Here is a 19,056-nt window from a genome sequence, read left to right on the forward strand (position 1 = left end):
GTGAGTATTTCTCCAGGGTTGGTGGGAGTGAGTATTTCTCCAGGGTGGTTGGGAGTGAGTATTTCTCCAGGGTTGTTGGGAGTGAGTATTTCTCCAGGATTGTTGGGAGTGAGTGTTTCTCCAGGATTGTTGGGAGTGAGTATTTCTCCAGGATTGTTGGGAGTAAAGTTGACCAGGATTGTTGGGATGAGTGTTTCTCCAGGATTGTTGGGAGTGAGTATTTCTCCAGGGTTGTTGGGAATATCTCCAGGGTTGTTGGGATGCATGTTGTATTTCTCCAGGATTGTTGGGAGTGAGTGTCCAGAAGATCAGATGGAGAGTGGAACATTCCAGGATTGTTGGGAGTGAGTATTCTGACACCAAAATCCAGGATTGTTGGGAAAGATTTCTCCAAATTGTTGGGAGTGAGTATTTCTACCACCAGGGTTGTTGGGAGTGAGTATTTCTCCAGGGCAGTGGGAGTGAAATCTCCAATTGTTGGGGATTCTCAGCTGTCAGAGTGAAAAATTTCTCCAGGGTTGTTGGGAGTACAGTGTTTCTCCAGGATTGTTGGGAGTATGTAGCTTCCAGGGTTGTTGGGAGTGAATTTCTCCAGGATTGTTGTGAGTGTTTCTCCAGGGTTGTTGGGAGTGAGTTTTCTCCAGGGTTGTTGGGACAAAAACATAACTTGTTGTTGGGATGGTGTTTCTCAGGGTTGTTGGGAGTGAGAGCACAGTATTGTTGGGAGTAAGTAATATCCAGGGTTGTTCTTATTTCTCCAAGTTGTTGGGATGATGTCCAGGGTTGTTGGGAGAATATTTGTTCAGGGTTGATATGATACATTGTATGGGGTTGTTGGGAGTGAGTATTTCTCCAGGATTGTTGGGAGTGAGTATTTCTCCAGGATTGTTGGGAGTGAGTATTTCTCCAGGGTTGTTGGGAGTGAGTGTTTCTCCAGGGTTGTTGGGAGTGAGTATTTCTCCAGGGTTGTTGGGAGTGAGTATTTCTCCAGGGTTGTTGGGAGTGAGTATTTCTCCAGGGTTGGTGGGAGTGAGTACTTCTCCAGGATTGTTGGGAGTGAGTATTTCTCCAGGATTGTTGGGAGTGAGTATTTCTCCAGGGTTGTTGGGAGTGAGTATTTCTCCAGGGTTGTTGGGAGTGAGTATTTCTCCAGGGTTGTTGGGAGTGAGTATTTCTCCAGGATTGTTGGGAGTGAGTATTTCTCCAGGATTGTTGGGAGTGAGTATTTCTCCAGGATTGTTGGGAGTGAGTACTTCTCCAGGATTGTTGGGAGTGAGTGTTTCTCCAGGATTGTTGGGAGTGAGTATTTCTCCAGGATTGTTGGGAGTGAGTATTTCTCCAGGATTGTTGGGAGTGAGTGTTTCTCCAGGATTGTTGGGAGTGAGTGTTTCTCCAGGGTTGTTGGGAGTGAGTATTTCTCCAGGATTGTTGGGAGTGAGTATTTCTCCAGGGTTGTTGGGAGTGAGTATTTCTCCAGGATTGTTGGGAGTGAGTATTTCTCCAGGGTTGTTGGGAGTGAGTATTTCTCCAGGGTTGTTGGGAGTGAGTATTTCTCCAGGATTGTTGGGAGTGAGTATTTCTCCAGGATTGTTGGGAGTGAGTATTTCTCCAGGGTTGTTGGAATGAGTATTTCTCCAGGGTTGTTGGGAGTGAGTATTTCTCCAGGGTTGTTGGGAGTGAGTGTTTCTCCAGGGTTGTTGGGAGTGAGTATTTCTCCAGGGTTGTTGGGAGTGAGTATTTCTCCAGGATTGTTGGGAGTGAGTATTTCTCCAGGGTTGTTGGGAGTGAGTATTTCTCCAGGGTTGTTGGGAGTGAGTGTTTCTCCAGGATTGTTGGGAGTGAGTGTTTCTCCAGGATTGTTGGGAGTGAGTATTTCTCCAGGGTTGTTGGGAGTGAGTATTTCTCCAGGGTTGGTGGGAGTGAGTACTTCTCCAGGATTGTTGGGAGTGAGTATTTCTCCAGGGTTGTTGGGAGTGAGTATTTCTCCAGGTTTAGCAAATTGGCTATATATTGGTGACAGAGAACATGTTTCTGGGTTTGATTAGGAAGGTAGCTGTGAGAGCTATATATTTATCCAGGGTTTGTGAGTGAATGTTCCCCCAGGGTTTAGTGACGGTGAATGTTCCTCCAGGGTTTAGTGACGGTGAATGTTCCTCCAGGGTTTGGGAGTGAAGTGTTCCCCAGGGTTTAGTGGAGTGAGTGTTTCCCCAGGGTTTGTGAGTGAATGTTCCCCCAGGGTTGTTGGGAGTGAATGTTCCTCCAGGGTTTGGTGGGGTGAATGTTCCCCCAGGGTTTGTGAGTGAATATTTCTCCAGGGTTTTGGGAGTGAGTATTTCTCCAGGGTTTAGTGACGGTGAATTTCCTCCAGGGTTTAGTGACGGTGAATGTTTTCCAGGGTTTAAGGTAGCTGTGAGAGCTATATGTTATCCAGGGTTTGTGAGTGAATGTTCCCCCAGGGTTTAGTGATGGTGAATGTTCCTCCAGGGTTTAGTGACGGTGAATGTTCCTCCAGGGTTTAGTGACGGTGAATGTTCCTCCAGGGTTTAGTGACGGTGAATGTTCCTCCAGGGTTTAGTGACCGTGAATGTTCCTCCAGGGTTTAGTGATGGTGAATGTTCCCCCAGGGTTTGTGAGTGAATGTTCCTCCAGGGTTTAGTGACCGTGAATGTTCCTCCAGGTTTTAGTGACGGTGAATGTTCCTCCAGGGTTTGTGAGTGAATGTTCCTCCAGGGTTTAGTGACGGTGAATGTTCCTCCAGGGTTTAGTGACCGTGAATGTTCCTCCAGGGTTTAGTGACGGTGAATGTTCCCCCAGGGTTTGTGAGTGAATGTTCCTCCAGGGTTTGTGAGTGAATGTTCCTCCAGGGTTTAGTGACTGTGAATATTTCTCCAGGGTTTAGTGACAGTGAATGTTCCTCCAGGGTTTGTGAGTGAATGTTCCTCCAGGGTTTAGTGACGGTGAATGTTCCTCCAGGGTTTAGTGACGGTGAATGTTCCTCCAGGGTTTAGTGACGGTGAATGTTCCTCCAGGGTTTAGTGACGGTGAATGTTCCCCCAGGGTTTAGTGACCGTGAATGTTCCTCCAGGGTTTAGTGACGGTGAATGTTCCTCCAGGGTTTAGTGACGGTGAATGTTCCCCCAGGGTTTGTGAGTGAATGTTCCCCCCAGGGTTTGTGAGTGAATGTTCCTCCAGGGTTTGTGAGTGAATGTTCCTCCAGGGTTTAGTGACGGTGAATGTTCCTCCAGGGTTTAGTGACGGTGAATGTTCCTCCAGGGTTTAGTGACGGTGAATGTTCCTCCAGGGTTTAGTGACGGTGAATGTTCCCCCAGGGTTTAGTGACCGTGAATGTTCCTCCAGGGTTTAGTGACGGTGAATGTTCCTCCAGGGTTTAGTGACGGTGAATGTTCCCCCAGGGTTTGTGAGTGAATGTTCCTCCAGGGTTTTGTGACGGTGAATGTTCCTCCAGGGTTTAGTGACGGTGAATGTTCCCCCAGGGTTTGTGAGTGAATGTTCCCCCAGGGTTTAGTGATGGTGAATGTTCCTCCAGGGTTTAGTGATGGTGAATGTTCCCCCAGGGTTTGTGAGTGAATGTTCCCCCAGGGTTTGTGAGTGAATGTTCCTCCAGTGTTTGTGAGTGAATGTTCCTCCAGGGTTTAGTGACGGTGAATGTTCCTCCAGGGTTTAGTGACGGTGAATGTTCCCCAAGGTTTTGCAGAGGAGAGTTGTAGTTGTGGCTGTGTATCCCTACAGGGTTTGATGATAATTCTGCTGGCCTGGCATAGAGAATATATTCCTCTAGGGTTTTATGAGGGTACAAATTTCTCTAGAGATGAGGAGAGTATGGTCATTGGAGCTGTATTTTCTCCATTGTTGGTGAGAGTAAATGATTTTGCATGTTTGGTGGGGAGGATTGCCAGGTGGGCTGTAGGAATAATCTTGCTTGGCTTGGTGGTGATTGAAGAAGTGATTCATCTAGGTTCAAGTGAGAACAAACATCCTCTTTTGGTTTGGATTGATTGAATGAGAAAAGCCCTCGACTTTGTAGAATTCATGGTTCAATCTCTCCCATTACATTAATCCCATCCCATAATTAGAATTCTATAAATAGATGTCTATTATTAGAAATCTATCTGTTAATATCTTATCTGTAGACAGAAATATCTATTTATAGACATCTATAGAAAGACTTCTATAAGTAAATGTATAATAATTGAAAATTTTGTACAAATTGTTGGCAGCTTGGAAGAATGTTGTTAATGTTGTTGAACTCTTAATTTTCAATGATTAATTGTATACAAAGTATTTCTCTTTGCTATTTTGTAAATGTTGGTTGTGGAGTTCTGATTTCCATCCAAAAATACATTTTTTTTTAATGTATTTGATCAAGAGACTGTACAGTAAGAAAAACAAACCATGTTCCTCATATAGACAGTATGTTATGCAGTTTCAATCTTCTGTGTTTTAAATTTCCCTTCGAATTTTAAATCCATCAGGCATATTTATTTAAATTCAAAGACCGTAAATGACTTTGAAAAGTCTCGAAACTCACACACATGACATCGGCCAGAGTGAATAGTTTTGCTATTTGACATGGTAGATATTTGAAGTTTCCATGTACTTGAAAGGGAATCAAAATTACCATTTGTAGTAAATTATTATGGAAGATGTCACACTGAAAAGATGAAGTCAATAAAACACTGGATTTATCCAAAAAAAAAATAGACAGAAAACTTCTATATTTGGAAAAATTTGTATATTAATGTTGGAAAGGACATTTCAAATTCTGTCACATTTCACAAAAAAAGAAAAAGTTAAAAACACAAAAAGCTAAATAGAAAAGAAAAAAAATAATTTAACAGAATTAATGAGACATTGGATTAATTTAGAAAATCTGCTTAAAAACTCAACATTTAGATAGTAAAAGATACTGATTGGGGTTGGAAAGGGAGGCGGTAGGGTGGGGAGGTCCTGCCAACATTACAACGGATGCCTTATACTCTATGCAAGTTTTAATGTATATATATAAACATGTACATAATATATATACATATGTGAGACATCTGTGTTTACTATTGTACAGATCAAAGATTTATCTACATGTTATGTCAGTGATTTTCAAAAAAACGTATGTGAAAGGATGATCACATCATCTATCTGATGTCTAGTGAATTTGTAATATTTTTGCATGTCACTAGCGTAAAATACCCTAGAGTGTTTTTCATTGGCTGCACCAGTCAGAGATAATTATGTTGCCATAATGGGCAATATTATGTCATGAATTGAAAATCGTGCACAAAAAAAATGGCTGCCTCTGTTTGTTTTTGCCGTCTACATCCTGACTTTAAAACAAGGCAAGATGTAATTTTACTGAGTTATGTGATAAAAAGTATTTTAAATTTGTTTTTGTTTTATGTTAGATTTTAAGAAACTCATTTCAAAGTTTGATTTTTTTCTGAGTAGACTCAAAAAATAGAAATTTTGAAAAATGGTTTCCCAAAATCTTGCATGAAATAAAAAAAACCAATTTAGATTGGTGTATATATATATATTTGTGTACAAGTTGCAATAATTGTCCATAATGTTAGGTGGGTTTGATGTGTCTATTTATTGTTGTGTTTTATCTCATAATGATTAGTTCCTTTATCATACAGATGTCACATCCTTAAACGTACAGACGTCACATCCTTAAACGTACAGATGTCACATCCTTAAACGTACAGATGTCACATCCTTTATCGTACAGACGTCACATTCTTTCATCCTTTAACATACAGACATCACATCCTTTATCATACAGACGTCACATTCTTTCATCCTTTAACATACAGACGTCACATCCTTAAACGTACAGATGTCACATCCTTTAACATACAGACATCACATCCTTAAACGTACAGACGTCACATCCTTAAACGTACATATGTCACATCCTATATCATACAGATGTCACATCCTTTAACATACAGACGTCACATCCTTAAACGTACAGATGTCGCATCCTTAAACATACAATCTTTAAATGTACAGATGTCACATCCATAATTGTACAGACGTCACATCCTTAAACGTACAGATGTCACATCTTAAACGTACAGACGTCACATCTTAAACATACAGACGTCACATCTTAAACGTACAGATGTCACATTCTTTATCATACAGACGTCACATCCTTAAACGCACAGACGTCACATCCTTAAACGTACAGATGTCACATCCTTAAACGTACAGATGTCGCATCCTTAAACATACAGGCATCACATCCTTTAACATACAGACGTCACATTCTTTCATCCTTTAACATACAGACGTCACATTCTATATCATACAGACGTCACATCCTTAAACGTACAGATGTCACATTCTTTAACGTACAGATGTCACATCCTTAAACGTACAGACGTCACATCATTAAACGTACAGACGTCACATTCTTTCATCCTTTAACATACAGACGTCACATCCTATATCATACAGACGTCACATCTTAAACGTACAGACGTCACATCCTTAAACATACAGATGTCACATCTTAAACGTACAGATGTCACATCCTTAAATGTACAGACATCACATCCTTTATAATACAAACGTCACATTCTTTCATCCTTTAACATACAGACGTCACATCTTAAACGTACAGATGTCACATCCTTAAACATACAGATGTCACATCTTAAACGTACAGATGTAACATCCTTAAATGTACAGACATCACATCCTTTATAGTACAAACATCACATTCTTTCATCCTTTATCATACAGATGTCACCTCCTTAAACGTACAGACGTCACATCCTTAAACATACAGACGTCACATCCTTAAACATACAGACGTCACATCCTTAAACGTACAGATGTCACATCCTTAAACGTACAGATGTCACATCTTAAATGTACAGACGTCACATCTTAAACGACAGATGTCACCTCCTTAAACATACAGATGTCACATCTTAAACGTACAGATGTCACCTCCTTAAACGTACAGACGTCGCATCATTAAATGTACAGACGTCACATCCTTAAACATACAGACGTCACATCCTTTAAACGTCACATCCTTAAACGTACAGATGTCACATCCTTAAACATACAGACGTCACATCCTTAAACGTACAGACGTCACATCCTTTATAATACAAACGTCACATTCTTTCATCCTTTAACATACAGACGTCACATCCTTTAACGTACAGATGTCACATCCTTAAATGTACAGATGTCACATTCTTTATCATACAGACGTCACATCCTTAAACGCACAGACGTCACATCCTTAAACGTACAGATGTCACATCCTTAAACGTACAGATGTCGCATCCTTAAACATACTGACATCACATCCTTTATAATACAAACGTCACATTCTTTCAGATGTCACATCACATACAGACGTCACATCTTCCTTTATAATACAAACGTACAGATGTCACATCCTTAAACATACAGATGTCACATCCTTAAACGTACAGATGTAACATCCTTAAATGTACAGACATCACATCCTTATAGTACAAACATCACATTCTTTCATCCTTTATCATACAGATGTCACATCCTTAAACGTACAGACGTCACATCCTTTAACATACAGATGTCACATCCTTTAACATACAGATGTCACATCCTTAAACGTACAGATGTCACATCTTAAATGTACAGACGTCACATCTTAAACGACAGATGTCACCTCCTTAAACATACAGATGTCACATCTTAAATGTACAGATGTCACCTCCTTAAACGTACAGACGTCGCATCATTAAATGTACAGACGTCACATCCTTAAACATACAGACGTCACATCCTTTAAACGTCACATCCTTAAACGTACAGATGTCACATCCTTTATCATACAGATGTCACATCCTTAAACATACAGACGTCACATCCTTAAACGTACAGACGTCACATCCTTTATAATACAAACGTCACATTCTTTCATCCTTTAACATACAGACGTCACATCCTTTAACGTACAGATGTCACATCCTTAAATGTACAGACGTCACATCCTTAAACGTACAGATGTCACATCCTTAAACGTACAGACGTCACATCCTTAGACGTACAGACGTCACATCCTTAAACGTAGAGATGTTGCATCCTTTAATGTAGAGATGTCACATTCTTAAACATACAGATGTCACATCCTTTAACGTACAGACGTGACATCCTTTAACGTACAGACGTGACATTCTATATTTTAAAAATACTTTATTCATATTCTGTTCCACAGCAGATCATTGTAGATATTGCAGCTGTTTTTGTCTTAGTATTTCGTTCACTTCTTGTAAATTGTGGAAGAGATGTCTAATGTTTTATACCCTCCTTCCCAGGTAAAATTGACTTATCACTTATTTTAGTGTGTTTTACTTGGGGCCACAGATGTTTATTGGCAAAGTTATGACAAGGCTCTTTGATCTGGTTAATCATGTTAAGAATATAAAGTTGAATGTGGAGGGTTCTCTTTGCAGATGAAATATCTGAAGTAATTAAGAATTATTAGTGTCAAATTGGTGTGTTCTTCTTCCAGTGCTTAATTTTCTGTTGACTTTTAACCATGATTGAAATCTCAGCCATCACAAGTACAACAACCAACTAAGGGAGATTTAATGAGAATAAATGTAAACAATCCTCATGTCATTTAGATTAATGTTGTAATGCCTTGATAAACCTTTGTTTTATGGATACTTTCTTCTGTGTATTGATCTTTAGGTGTGATTTGTCAGGGACAGGTAATAATCATATGCTGCTCATGAGCTGACAGAAACATGGCATTGAGTGAACATTGAAAGGGCGCTCTTTTTGGAGGTTTCATTAGTGCATGTGTACCAATTGTCAGAGAGACAAAAAACAATCAAGAATATGTTATTTCATAGTTTTAATGGTTATACGTGTCAGGCATGAATCTTTCATAGCCTGCCACTCATTTACACTCAGTCTCTTCATTTATCATCTCATCGCATTCTCATCTCATTCTCATAAGTCATATCATTCTCATCTTCTCTGTTTACATTGTCATTTATTATGCAATAAATAGATGAATATTCGTAACTTTGTCTGATTTTGTTGTTTTATTTAGTATATTTGAGCCTATCGTGATACGAGCATACAAGGTGTAGCTTGGATTATATATATTAATGCCGGGACTGCAAGAGTTTGGTCCAAATATGGACTCGACTTTCCAAATCTAAATATTAAATTTCCCAAAATAATGGTAGTTTAACAAATTGTAAAAAAAGAATCATGATAGTTCTGTGCGGTGTTAAGATTGTTGACAGTCAACCTTGCATTAAGATGATTGTGTACTTCTTGCAGAATAATATGAGCAAGCACTGAACAGTAATTTCATACATTTTTATTGGACTCAAATTTCATGGTTTTTGATTTAGATTTTTCTTACAAAATCCACTGGTTCTGTTATCCATATCACCTTTATCTGTTTATCATTTTGGGAACAATTAAATTCATAGGTTAAGAGTAGCCACAAATTTATAGAAAATAACTCTACGAAAATTAAGGATTTTGCAGTATAATTAAATAAGAATAATTTTAGTGTTTTTTTCATTTGTTTTCTGATTTTGAGAATTTGTTGTGATATTTCCCCCCAAATGACCTACTACAAAGAAGCCATGTTATAGACAATGGTTTGATTTGTAAAGAACACGAGCACTTAGCTATGATTAAGCCAAAGATTTCTTCCTCTGAGAAATAGGATTCTCTTGTAGGCATAGATGTAGAGAGTTATCTCCCTTTGTTTGTACACTACAGTGAAGATTTTACTTTATTAACAATGGAAGAGATGATTTTTATTTGTTGATTTAACCGACACTTTTAATCGGGTGATAAAAAGCATGCAAGCTTTTATTTTGATAGAAAACCCAAGTAGTGAGAAAAATCTACACAGATTATACAAATGTCCTCTATACCCTAGTCTAATCAAAGACTGTGCCTGATCAGTCTGTGTGGAAGGTGGCTAGTACCAAACTGAAGCCAAGTTGTAGCTAACATTTAGGAATCAACAAGCAGCTCACATGATTAGATATTACTTTCTCCTCATAAATACTCATATCAAGTAACTAGGAAAGCAAACAGCTGTGAAAAATATTTCTCACATTTTGCAGTCGTGAAGACACTATATCTCTCATACACATTCCTCAGACAGTCTTTACAAATTGCATTCACCTTCTCGTAAATTGCCATTCAAACTTTCAGACAAATTTACATTAAGTCATTATAACACAAGAAAATTTAATGTCTTTGGTAAAAAAAAACTGCTGTGAAGGTCAGAGTTCATCGTGCTTGGGTCCAGTAAACTCGTCATGTGAAATTCGTCCGTCTCTATCCTTGTCTTCCACTGAGAATATGTTATTCAGGACTTTGAGGTTCTGGACATTAGCCAGGTCCATAGGAACGCCCTGCATTTGAGACTGTCGGGCCAGGTACATCGCCAGCTGTAAGGAGAAAAATATTTTGATTATATTTGTCCATTTGTTGAAAAACATTATTATGAAATAATAAAACTTGTTCCCTCAATAAGCCCAGGGTACCAACAAATTACCAATGACTAGAGTAAGGGGAGGGTTTAAACATGACAATAAGCCCAGGGTACCAACATATTACCTCTGACTAGAGTTAGGGGAGGGTTAATTACATGACAATAAGGCCAGGGTACCAACATATTACTTCTAATTAGAGTAAGGGGAGGGTTTATTACATGACAATAAGCCCAGGGTACCAACATATTACTTCTAATTAGAGTTAGGGGAGGGTTTAGTACATGACAATAAGCCCAGGGTACCAACATATTACTTCTAATTAGAGTTAGGGGAGGGTTTAGTACATGACAATAAGCCCAGGGTACTAACATATTACCTCTGACTAGAGTTAGGGGAGGGTTTATTACATGACAATAAGCCCAGGGTACCAACATATTACTTCTAATTAGAGTTAGGGGAGGGTTTATTACATGACAATAAGCCCAGGGTACCAACATATTACCTCTGACTAGAGTTAGGGGAGGGTTTATTACATGACAATAAGCCCAGGGTACCAACATATTACTTCTAATTAGAGTTAGGGGAGGGTTTATTACATGACAATAAGCCCAGGGTACCAACATATTACTTCTAATTAGAGTTAGGGGAGGGTTTATTACATGACAATAAGCCCAGGGTACCAACATATTACTTCTAATTAGAGTTAGGGGAGGGACAATAAGCCCAGGGTACCAACATATTACTTCTAATTAGAGTTAGGGGAGGGTACATGACAATAAGCCCAGGGTACCAACATATTACTTCTAATTAGAGTTAGGGGAGGGTTTAGTACATGACAATAAGCCCAGGGTACCAACATATTACTTCTAATTAGAGTTAGGGGAGGGTTTAGTACATGACAATAAGGCCAGGGTACCAACATATTACTTCTAATTAGAGGACCATGCAGTAGAACATGTTGGTGTTTGTACTTGGCAGCAATATGTAAAACTCACTACCAGCCATTGACTGTCTGATTGTGATAAATGAATACAATGAACAGACTGGTAGCATACCTACCTCGCTTCTTTATCCTGTAATAAGCCCGGGGACAAAACACAGGTTTAGAACTGGGGACGGGCTAATTGCATGGCATGGGTCTTTTTAGCAAGTAATACAGTATATAAAATCCAAAGGTCAAGGGAAAATTATCACTAATGGTAAAGCTTACCTCATCCCTAGTCAGCAGATTATCAACAATGGTAAAGCTTACCTCATCCCTAGTCAGCAGATTATCACTAATGGTAAAGCTTACCTCATCCCTAGTCAGCAGATTATCACTAATGGTAAAGCTTACCTCATCCCTAGTCAGCAGATTATCAACAATGGTAAAGCTTACCTCATCCCTAGTCAGCAGATTATCACTAATGGTAAAGCTTACCTCATCCCTAGTCAGCAGATTATCAACAATGGTAAAGATTACCTCATCCCTAGTCAGCAGATTATCAACAATGGTAAAGATTACCTCATCCCTAGTCAGCAGATTATCACTAATGGTAAAGCTTACCTCATCCCTAGTCAGCAGATTATCACTGTCAATATCGATCATCTTAAAGACATTTGGTGGTTTAGGACCATCATGCACCTGGATCAATTCGACGTCAAATACTAGATCCGTGTTTGGTGGAATCAGTTCACCTTGAGAAAGAAATGAGATATTTTCATTAGACAGCATTGACATCTTTCATACAAAAATAATATTTTGTCTAATTCAAGATTAAAATTAACAGGTCATATCTAAACTAAAGTCATAGCCAAGCCATGTTACTGCAAATGAATTACTAACGAAGGGGAGTAACTCAAACCAGAATCGTTAACTCTTTCCTTTTCTTTGTAGAGCAATGGTAGATGAACAAAGTCATTCTGGTCTTCTTGAGTGAGTTCAAATAAATGAGGTTACTTAAGATTTGTTAAAAAAAGAGCACTTATAAAGGGAGACAATATGCTTTGAAATCTTGACTGCAAGAAAAATAAAGTGATGTGGTGTCCGATAAAGTGTAGTGGGTGAACTTCTTTGTTGAGAATGAAGAGTGTTGCAGTGTTGAGTGGAGATGAAGAAATCCAAACGCTGTTTAGGTTGATGTAAATTTATTGTGTGTAGACATGGAGAGGTGGTACACTCGCATGCCTTCAGGAACCGAATCGACGACTGGCTAGAAACCTAGTCGTATTTATACTAAAAGTCGTAGACATTGATAATCTAATATTACATATTTGCTAACAAGAAGTGGATAACACATGAGTTATTTACATGGTCTAATGCACACACATAGTGGTAGATTAGGTGGTTTACGACAAGCTAAGGTTTTGCTGACCTGTCCTGCTAGACGGTATTGGTAAGCTTATGTAATTAACCCGGGAGCGAATGTATACTGGACATGTGTGATAGATTATTAACAGAAAGTATGTTCTGGCTTCTGGACAACACGTCTGACTTATGTCTAGTAGAATACAGTTTTGGATAGTTTAATTTAACTTACATATTAACTTTTAATAGTTCATTCGTCCCTTTGTATAAAATTGATTTCAAATTAGTTATAATTTTGACATCATCTATGAAAATATTAATAGTTCGTTACGTCCCTTTGTAATAAAACCATGAATAACCATGAAACTTGTTTGTTAACGATGTACATTTTGATAAAAAACGAAGAGAAGAAAAAAAAATCAAGTGGATAGTAAGGCTTTCGCTCGACTTTGATAAATTTCAATTATCGACAAATGTTTTCATTGTGCTGTGTTACAATTAATGAATGAAAAAATATGTAAATATACTTAGTTACGACGTACCACCGTCTGTTATGCTAAGTCATGACGTCACGCTCACAATAAGGCTATGACTAGTACAATTGATGAGAAAATGAAATAAAATCAGAAAGTTCCTTATCATTAAGTTATTGATATTAAATGTATCGGGAATGTGTCATCCGCATAGAAATATGTATTTGTGTAAATATGTCTTATGAGTAACAAAGTCTTTCATATGAATATTGTGCGTGTACAACCACGTCACTGACTTTGACTCTGACATAAAATGGTAGAGTTTAAACATTTAAATCCTCGTGTAATATCACGTAGGCGAAACTCTCCAAATAGTATGTGAATAAAAGTTGTGTGAATATATTGAAAACATAATTGATTTGGAACTCTCTAAGGATAATGATATGTAAAACAGCACAATTTGTAACATTTCAAGATAACATTTCAAAAAAATTAAAAAAAATAGATCATTGAGATCTGATAAAACTAGTAATTGAAAACTTTTGTAAATCATAACGATTAATTATTGTTATTACCCGATTAAGGGATGGTTCCTTATAATTAATAGACATAAATATATAAAATACTACTTAAGATGTAACATACATAGGTAATGTACGAGGTCAATATAATATTTAGATATAAAAACTTACATGTAATACATGCAATTTTACAATATTTGCAATAGAATAAACATAAAAGTATTGTGTACTTATAAAGAACTGAGAACGAAAGGCAATAATAAATTGATATTACAGTTATTATATGAATAGTACAGTTCGAAATATTAATAAGACAGTTCAATCACTCCACAAGTTGATAGTTCCACACGGCGAAGGTTCCAAATCACAAGTCTTGACGAAGAGGCCAAATAAAAGTAATGTTCATCACATGATGAGTCTTGTAAATATGAAAATGACGAAAAGTTCTTGGTTGACGTACTACCGTCTAGACGTGATATCTCGCACAAAAAGGTTGAGACAAACGATGAAGAGTTAATGATAAAACAATACAAAGTTCGTCGTTAGAGGTAAAATAATAAATACGATTCTGATCAGGAAACGAAGACTTCTTCTGTCTTTCCGGCATTAAACTGCATCGGATGATTCCTGTCTGTCGAAATATTGTTGAGTTCTACTAGATGTGTCGTATGAGATACAGAGAATTACATTTTTGTGTGTGTTAAACCACATCACTAACTCTGTTTCAAACACATTATGGTAGAGTTTAAGAAAACAATGGTCACTCCATGTTGAATATCACGTAAGGTAAACTCTCCATAGTAGAAAAACTTGTAAAATAAGGATGATGTTGAAAATAGTGTCTCTTTTGACGAGAGGACAAAACGACGAAATTTAACGAAAATAAATGTAAATGTCAACATGTTTGATGAATATTTCTACACTGGCTCTTCTTCAATTCTTGGTGGTGGAAGTATGTTTTGTAGGCGTGGATAGAGCTTTGCTGGATACATGGGTGGCATCAACGGCTGTGTTAGTTGTATTTCTGATACATCCGCTGGACTGGAATATTTTGGTTTGTGTCCGTCTTGATCATTTTGGTCAATGGCGTTCGATTTTGTAAATTGACTTTTTGTCTTTTTCCGCAAGAAACATTTGAACCATACACAAAATATACTAAAAAATACTAAAACTAAGCCTAAACACGTGAAAATAGGAATAAAATACTGTTTATAATCCCAAAGATTACTTTCAATTGGTTCAATTTCTGATAGTTGCTGAATTAAAGATTTCATTGGTATTTTTTCCATTGTTTGTAACTTATGTGGAAGAGTAACATTAGAATAGTTTGGAAATTTATCTTGGAATGGCTTCCATAATGAACTAAATGAAATATTTAATACTTGTTGTGTTGTAATGATATGATTGTGGCTTTGGGTGTCTGTGATGGTTGTTTGTACCCCTGTGGCGATAGTGTTGTGTAGACTTGTGTGAATTTGTTGCGTAAGAAGTCTGGTGACCAGAGGGATTATGATGGTATCGGTATGTAGACTGTTGATCTGGGTAAGTGTGATATTGTGATTTGTGACTTGTGGTATGTTTCTGTGGTCGAGTTCCTGTGGAGTGTGAATTTCTGTTGTCATGCGTATAAGTGTTTATGGATCTTACCCGTGTAGCGTCTATTTCTATTGGTTCTTCATCTCTACATGTGTCGGTGTGTGTGTTGTAAGGAGCTGTGTGTATTTGTGATGGGAATCGTGTATTTTCTATCATGGCACAATCTACAGCTTTAAGTAACTGGATGGCATATTCATTTTCTTCCATTATAGATTTAGAAAAAGACTTATTATAATAAAAGAAACATGTATGTATATATGTATAGATTAATTAGTAAGTAAAAAATGACCAAGGTTCAAATGTTTCTACGGATAAAAAGATAAAAATCAATTCACTTACCTTACGAATGACCGGTGATCGTAGTGAAGCGGTGTCCGAGGTCACGGCGCCAATAAAGTGAAGTCACGGGACCAATAAAGTGAAGTGGTGTCCGATAAAGTGTAGTGGGTGAACTTCTTTGTTGAGAATGAAGAGTGTTGCAGTGTTGAGTGGAGATGAAGAAATCCAAACGCTGTTTAGGTTGATGTAAATTTATTGTGTGTAGACATGGAGAGGTGGTACACTCGCATGCCTTCAGGAACCAAATCGACGACTGGCTAGAAACCTAGTCGTATTTATACTAAAAGTCGTAGACATTGATAATCTAATATTACATATTTGCTAACAAGAAGTGGATAACACATGAGTTATTTACATGGTCTAATGCACACACATAGTGGTAGATTAGGTGGTTTACGACAAGCTAAGGTTTTGCTGACCTGTCCTGCTAGACGGTATTGGTAAGCTTATGTAATTAACCCGGGAGCGAATGTATACTGGACATGTGTGATAGATTATTAACAGAAAGTATGTTCTGGCTTCTGGACAACACGTCTGACTTATGTCTAGTGGAATACAGTTTTGGATAGTTTAATTTAACTTACATATTAACTTTTAATAGTTCACCTTTACTGCTGAAATTACCATCGTTTGAATCTTCACTATCAGAATAATATACCTTTGATAATTAGACTATAAAAGCCCTGGTGGGCCTCTTGTGTACTTCATTCACAGTCAGTCCATAAAACTTTTGAGATTTTAATGGACCTTTTGGGTCCTGACATCATTTTCAGGTTGGTATAAACTGGAGTGATTTACAAGGTTGACTATCATCCTCTGGGTAATTAAGATATAGTAATTGCAAAGGAAAAATTTGTGGTCAGCGATCAACGTTGTCATACAGTCACGGTTCATTGACAAAATATTTCAATTTCTATTCAATGAAATACCTAATTCAGCCTGTTTCATTTTCTCATGAATTTGGCAAGATTAACATTGATCTGGATGTATGAATTCATTCTTTACAGATTCTGTAAGGGGAGAGAACCCTTACACATGTCTGATGCTAAACTTTCAATAAAAGTAATCAAATATAATTGCTCAAAAACCCTTGATCTGATTTCAATGACATTTTGCAGAAACTTTTCTTGGTCTAGGATGAACCAAAGAAGTAAATAACACGGTTCCCACCCCACAGGGGCCTAAGTGGTCAAATTGACTCAGATTTTAAAAATCTTCTCAATACCCAGATATGGTAGAATCAAGTACACTTCATGAATGGGAGCATCCTATGGTGTTTTACCAAAAATTGTGAGTTTCGTTCCTCCAGGGTCTCATATTTCCACGTAAAAATTACTACTACTATTAAAATTTCTATTGGAAACATTTCATACTTGGTTAGAATTATAGGTGAAGATGATTGCTTGATTGTATGCCCACATTGATCCTCTCTGGTCTCCATGGGGCTGATGGGTTGGGTCAAAATGTGTCAAATTGACTCGGATTTCAAAAATCTTCTTCCCAATTACTGAATTTTTATATAAAAATTGCATTTTTGAGCATAACGTTTATTTTCCAGTGGAAATAGCTTTGTAAGAATTATTGGTTTAGAATGACAGTTTTAATGGATTGCAGGTATTGACACTGTCTTAATATCATCAATGGCAGAATTTCTTTTTATTTGCACTTGAAAGCTACTTACCCTTTAACCTTTATAATCTATATTGCTTATCTCAGGTGATCATCAAAGCTGCTAGGTCTCTTGTTACACTTTATAGCTTTTGCTTATCGCTGTCTAGTTTGAACATAGATATTGTTGGCGTGGAAGAATTTTTAAATTTATTAAAAAATTTTAGGAAAAATAATTTAGAATCCCACTGAAATTTCCGGATGGTGCCATTTTTAGATTGGTTTTCCATATAAGTGATACACCAGCTGCTGTCGTCTGCAAACGTAAACAGCTAGGCATGCATATCTAAGGGTATCAGTAAATAATGTATCATTGTTGAATGTTATTGTGTATATGTGGTTAAGTTATTTCAAAGAAAAAAAACGTGATAAAAAGGCTTTTTAATGACAATTTTGATATAACACCCCTAACCGGCCCTTAAGTCCAGATATCAGCCCTCAGGCCCTTGGCTTTCTGGCTGATATCAGGACTCTCGGGCTGATATGAGGTGTGATATGAAAATGGTCATATAATATTTTAATATTGAATACAAGTACATGTGATTAAGGCTGATGACATAATTTTGAAATTCTAGGTACAGGATTTTTTCTTCTTTTATTTAGCAAAAAGTAGACATGTATATTTTGTCTCTCATATTTCTTTGTACTTTTTCAGAACTATGTAAAGGAACAATTTGTAACTTTGGAGCACGTTGTGAAAATGGAACCTGCGTTTGCCCATTAACTTGTCCCCGTACTCTTGAACCTGTGTGTGCCAGTGACAGAAAAACTTACGAGAATGAATGCAAAATGAAACGTGAAGCATGTGTGCGTAATGTGGATTTGCAGGTGGTGGATACGCGCCCCTGTGAAAATGAGGTGGATAACGGCTACTCGGGAGGTTTGTTTAAGGAATATAACTCCGTATCATCTTAAAATATATTTATTCTATACCTCTATAAAAGTATCTCTATGATAGTGGTAAATATTTTTGTTAAATAGTCCAATGTTGCAATCCTGTAATTATATAATTTTTATGCCTAAAGCATCAATGCAGCCACCAAATGCATGCAATATGAATGATATTGATTAGTAATTAACAAGCCTATTGTTTTTAGTTGTATCATTGTTTGTTCAAATGTAAGTGTTTTTAAAAATAATAGTATGATACCATGAAAAAAATTGAAAATTAGACACACAGCAATTTAAATCTATATAATTTACCATTAAATATAGGAACACAAAAGTACTAGACACACAAAAATATAGATATATATAGTCTACATCAATCATTTATCCTGTATACTGTATTACACAAACCATCTATATCTTTACATAAACCATTTATTTTACAATAATGACTCTATGTTTACAATTAATGGCCTATATTGACTGAGGCAGGAGGGCAATGTTAGTTATCTGCCCCATATATCATCATATCAACCAGAAAAATTGTCATTAATTGTGGGTTTTTTTTACATTTCGGTATCAAAACCAGAAACACAGAATGATCAAGGGATGTTCCTATGTCATTTAAACCACTTCTTATTCCATAATATTCAACATCGCGTCATAATAAAATAGCATATTACACTTCGCACACAACTTGCTCGATATGTGTCAGACAAATCTGATTGGCTGAAATTATGCGATGTCACAGTACACCTACATGAGCGTGCAGTATTATG

The 19,056-nt window shown here is 37.2% G+C and overlaps 3 protein-coding genes across 3 annotated transcripts in view; 1 reads left to right on the forward strand and 2 right to left on the reverse strand.

Moving 5' to 3' along the window:
• Window positions 1-414: 414 nt before the first annotated feature.
• Window positions 415-5,998, reverse strand: LOC132552968 (sporozoite surface protein 2-like). The gene is made up of 3 exons (XM_060217170.1): window positions 5,988-5,998; window positions 1,254-1,926; window positions 415-1,167 (listed from the first exon to the last, which is right to left on the reverse strand). Exons 1-3 carry the CDS (start codon window positions 5,996-5,998, stop codon window positions 415-417), a joined length of 1,437 nt encoding a protein of 478 aa, XP_060073153.1.
• A 4,294-nt stretch (window positions 5,999-10,292) lies between these two features.
• Window positions 10,293-12,225, reverse strand: LOC132552969 (peptidyl-prolyl cis-trans isomerase FKBP7-like). The gene is made up of 2 exons (XM_060217171.1): window positions 12,052-12,225; window positions 10,293-10,460 (listed from the first exon to the last, which is right to left on the reverse strand). Exons 1-2 carry the CDS (start codon window positions 12,223-12,225, stop codon window positions 10,293-10,295), a joined length of 342 nt encoding a protein of 113 aa, XP_060073154.1.
• A 2,461-nt stretch (window positions 12,226-14,686) lies between these two features.
• LOC132552970 (agrin-like) overlaps window positions 14,687-19,056 on the forward strand; it is a 43,006-nt gene continuing 38,636 nt past the window's right edge. The window contains exons 1-2 of the mRNA XM_060217172.1: window positions 14,687-14,738; window positions 18,045-18,269. Coding sequence (XP_060073155.1) covers window positions 14,687-14,738; window positions 18,045-18,269 — 277 coding nt within the window. The remainder of the gene's footprint in view (window positions 14,739-18,044; window positions 18,270-19,056) is intronic.

This window comes from Ylistrum balloti, unplaced genomic scaffold, assembly GCF_031769215.1.
Source record: "Ylistrum balloti isolate Yb309-2 unplaced genomic scaffold, AGI_CSIRO_Ybal_v1 Utg370290, whole genome shotgun sequence".
Taxonomy (NCBI): domain Eukaryota; kingdom Metazoa; phylum Mollusca; class Bivalvia; order Pectinida; family Pectinidae; genus Ylistrum; species Ylistrum balloti.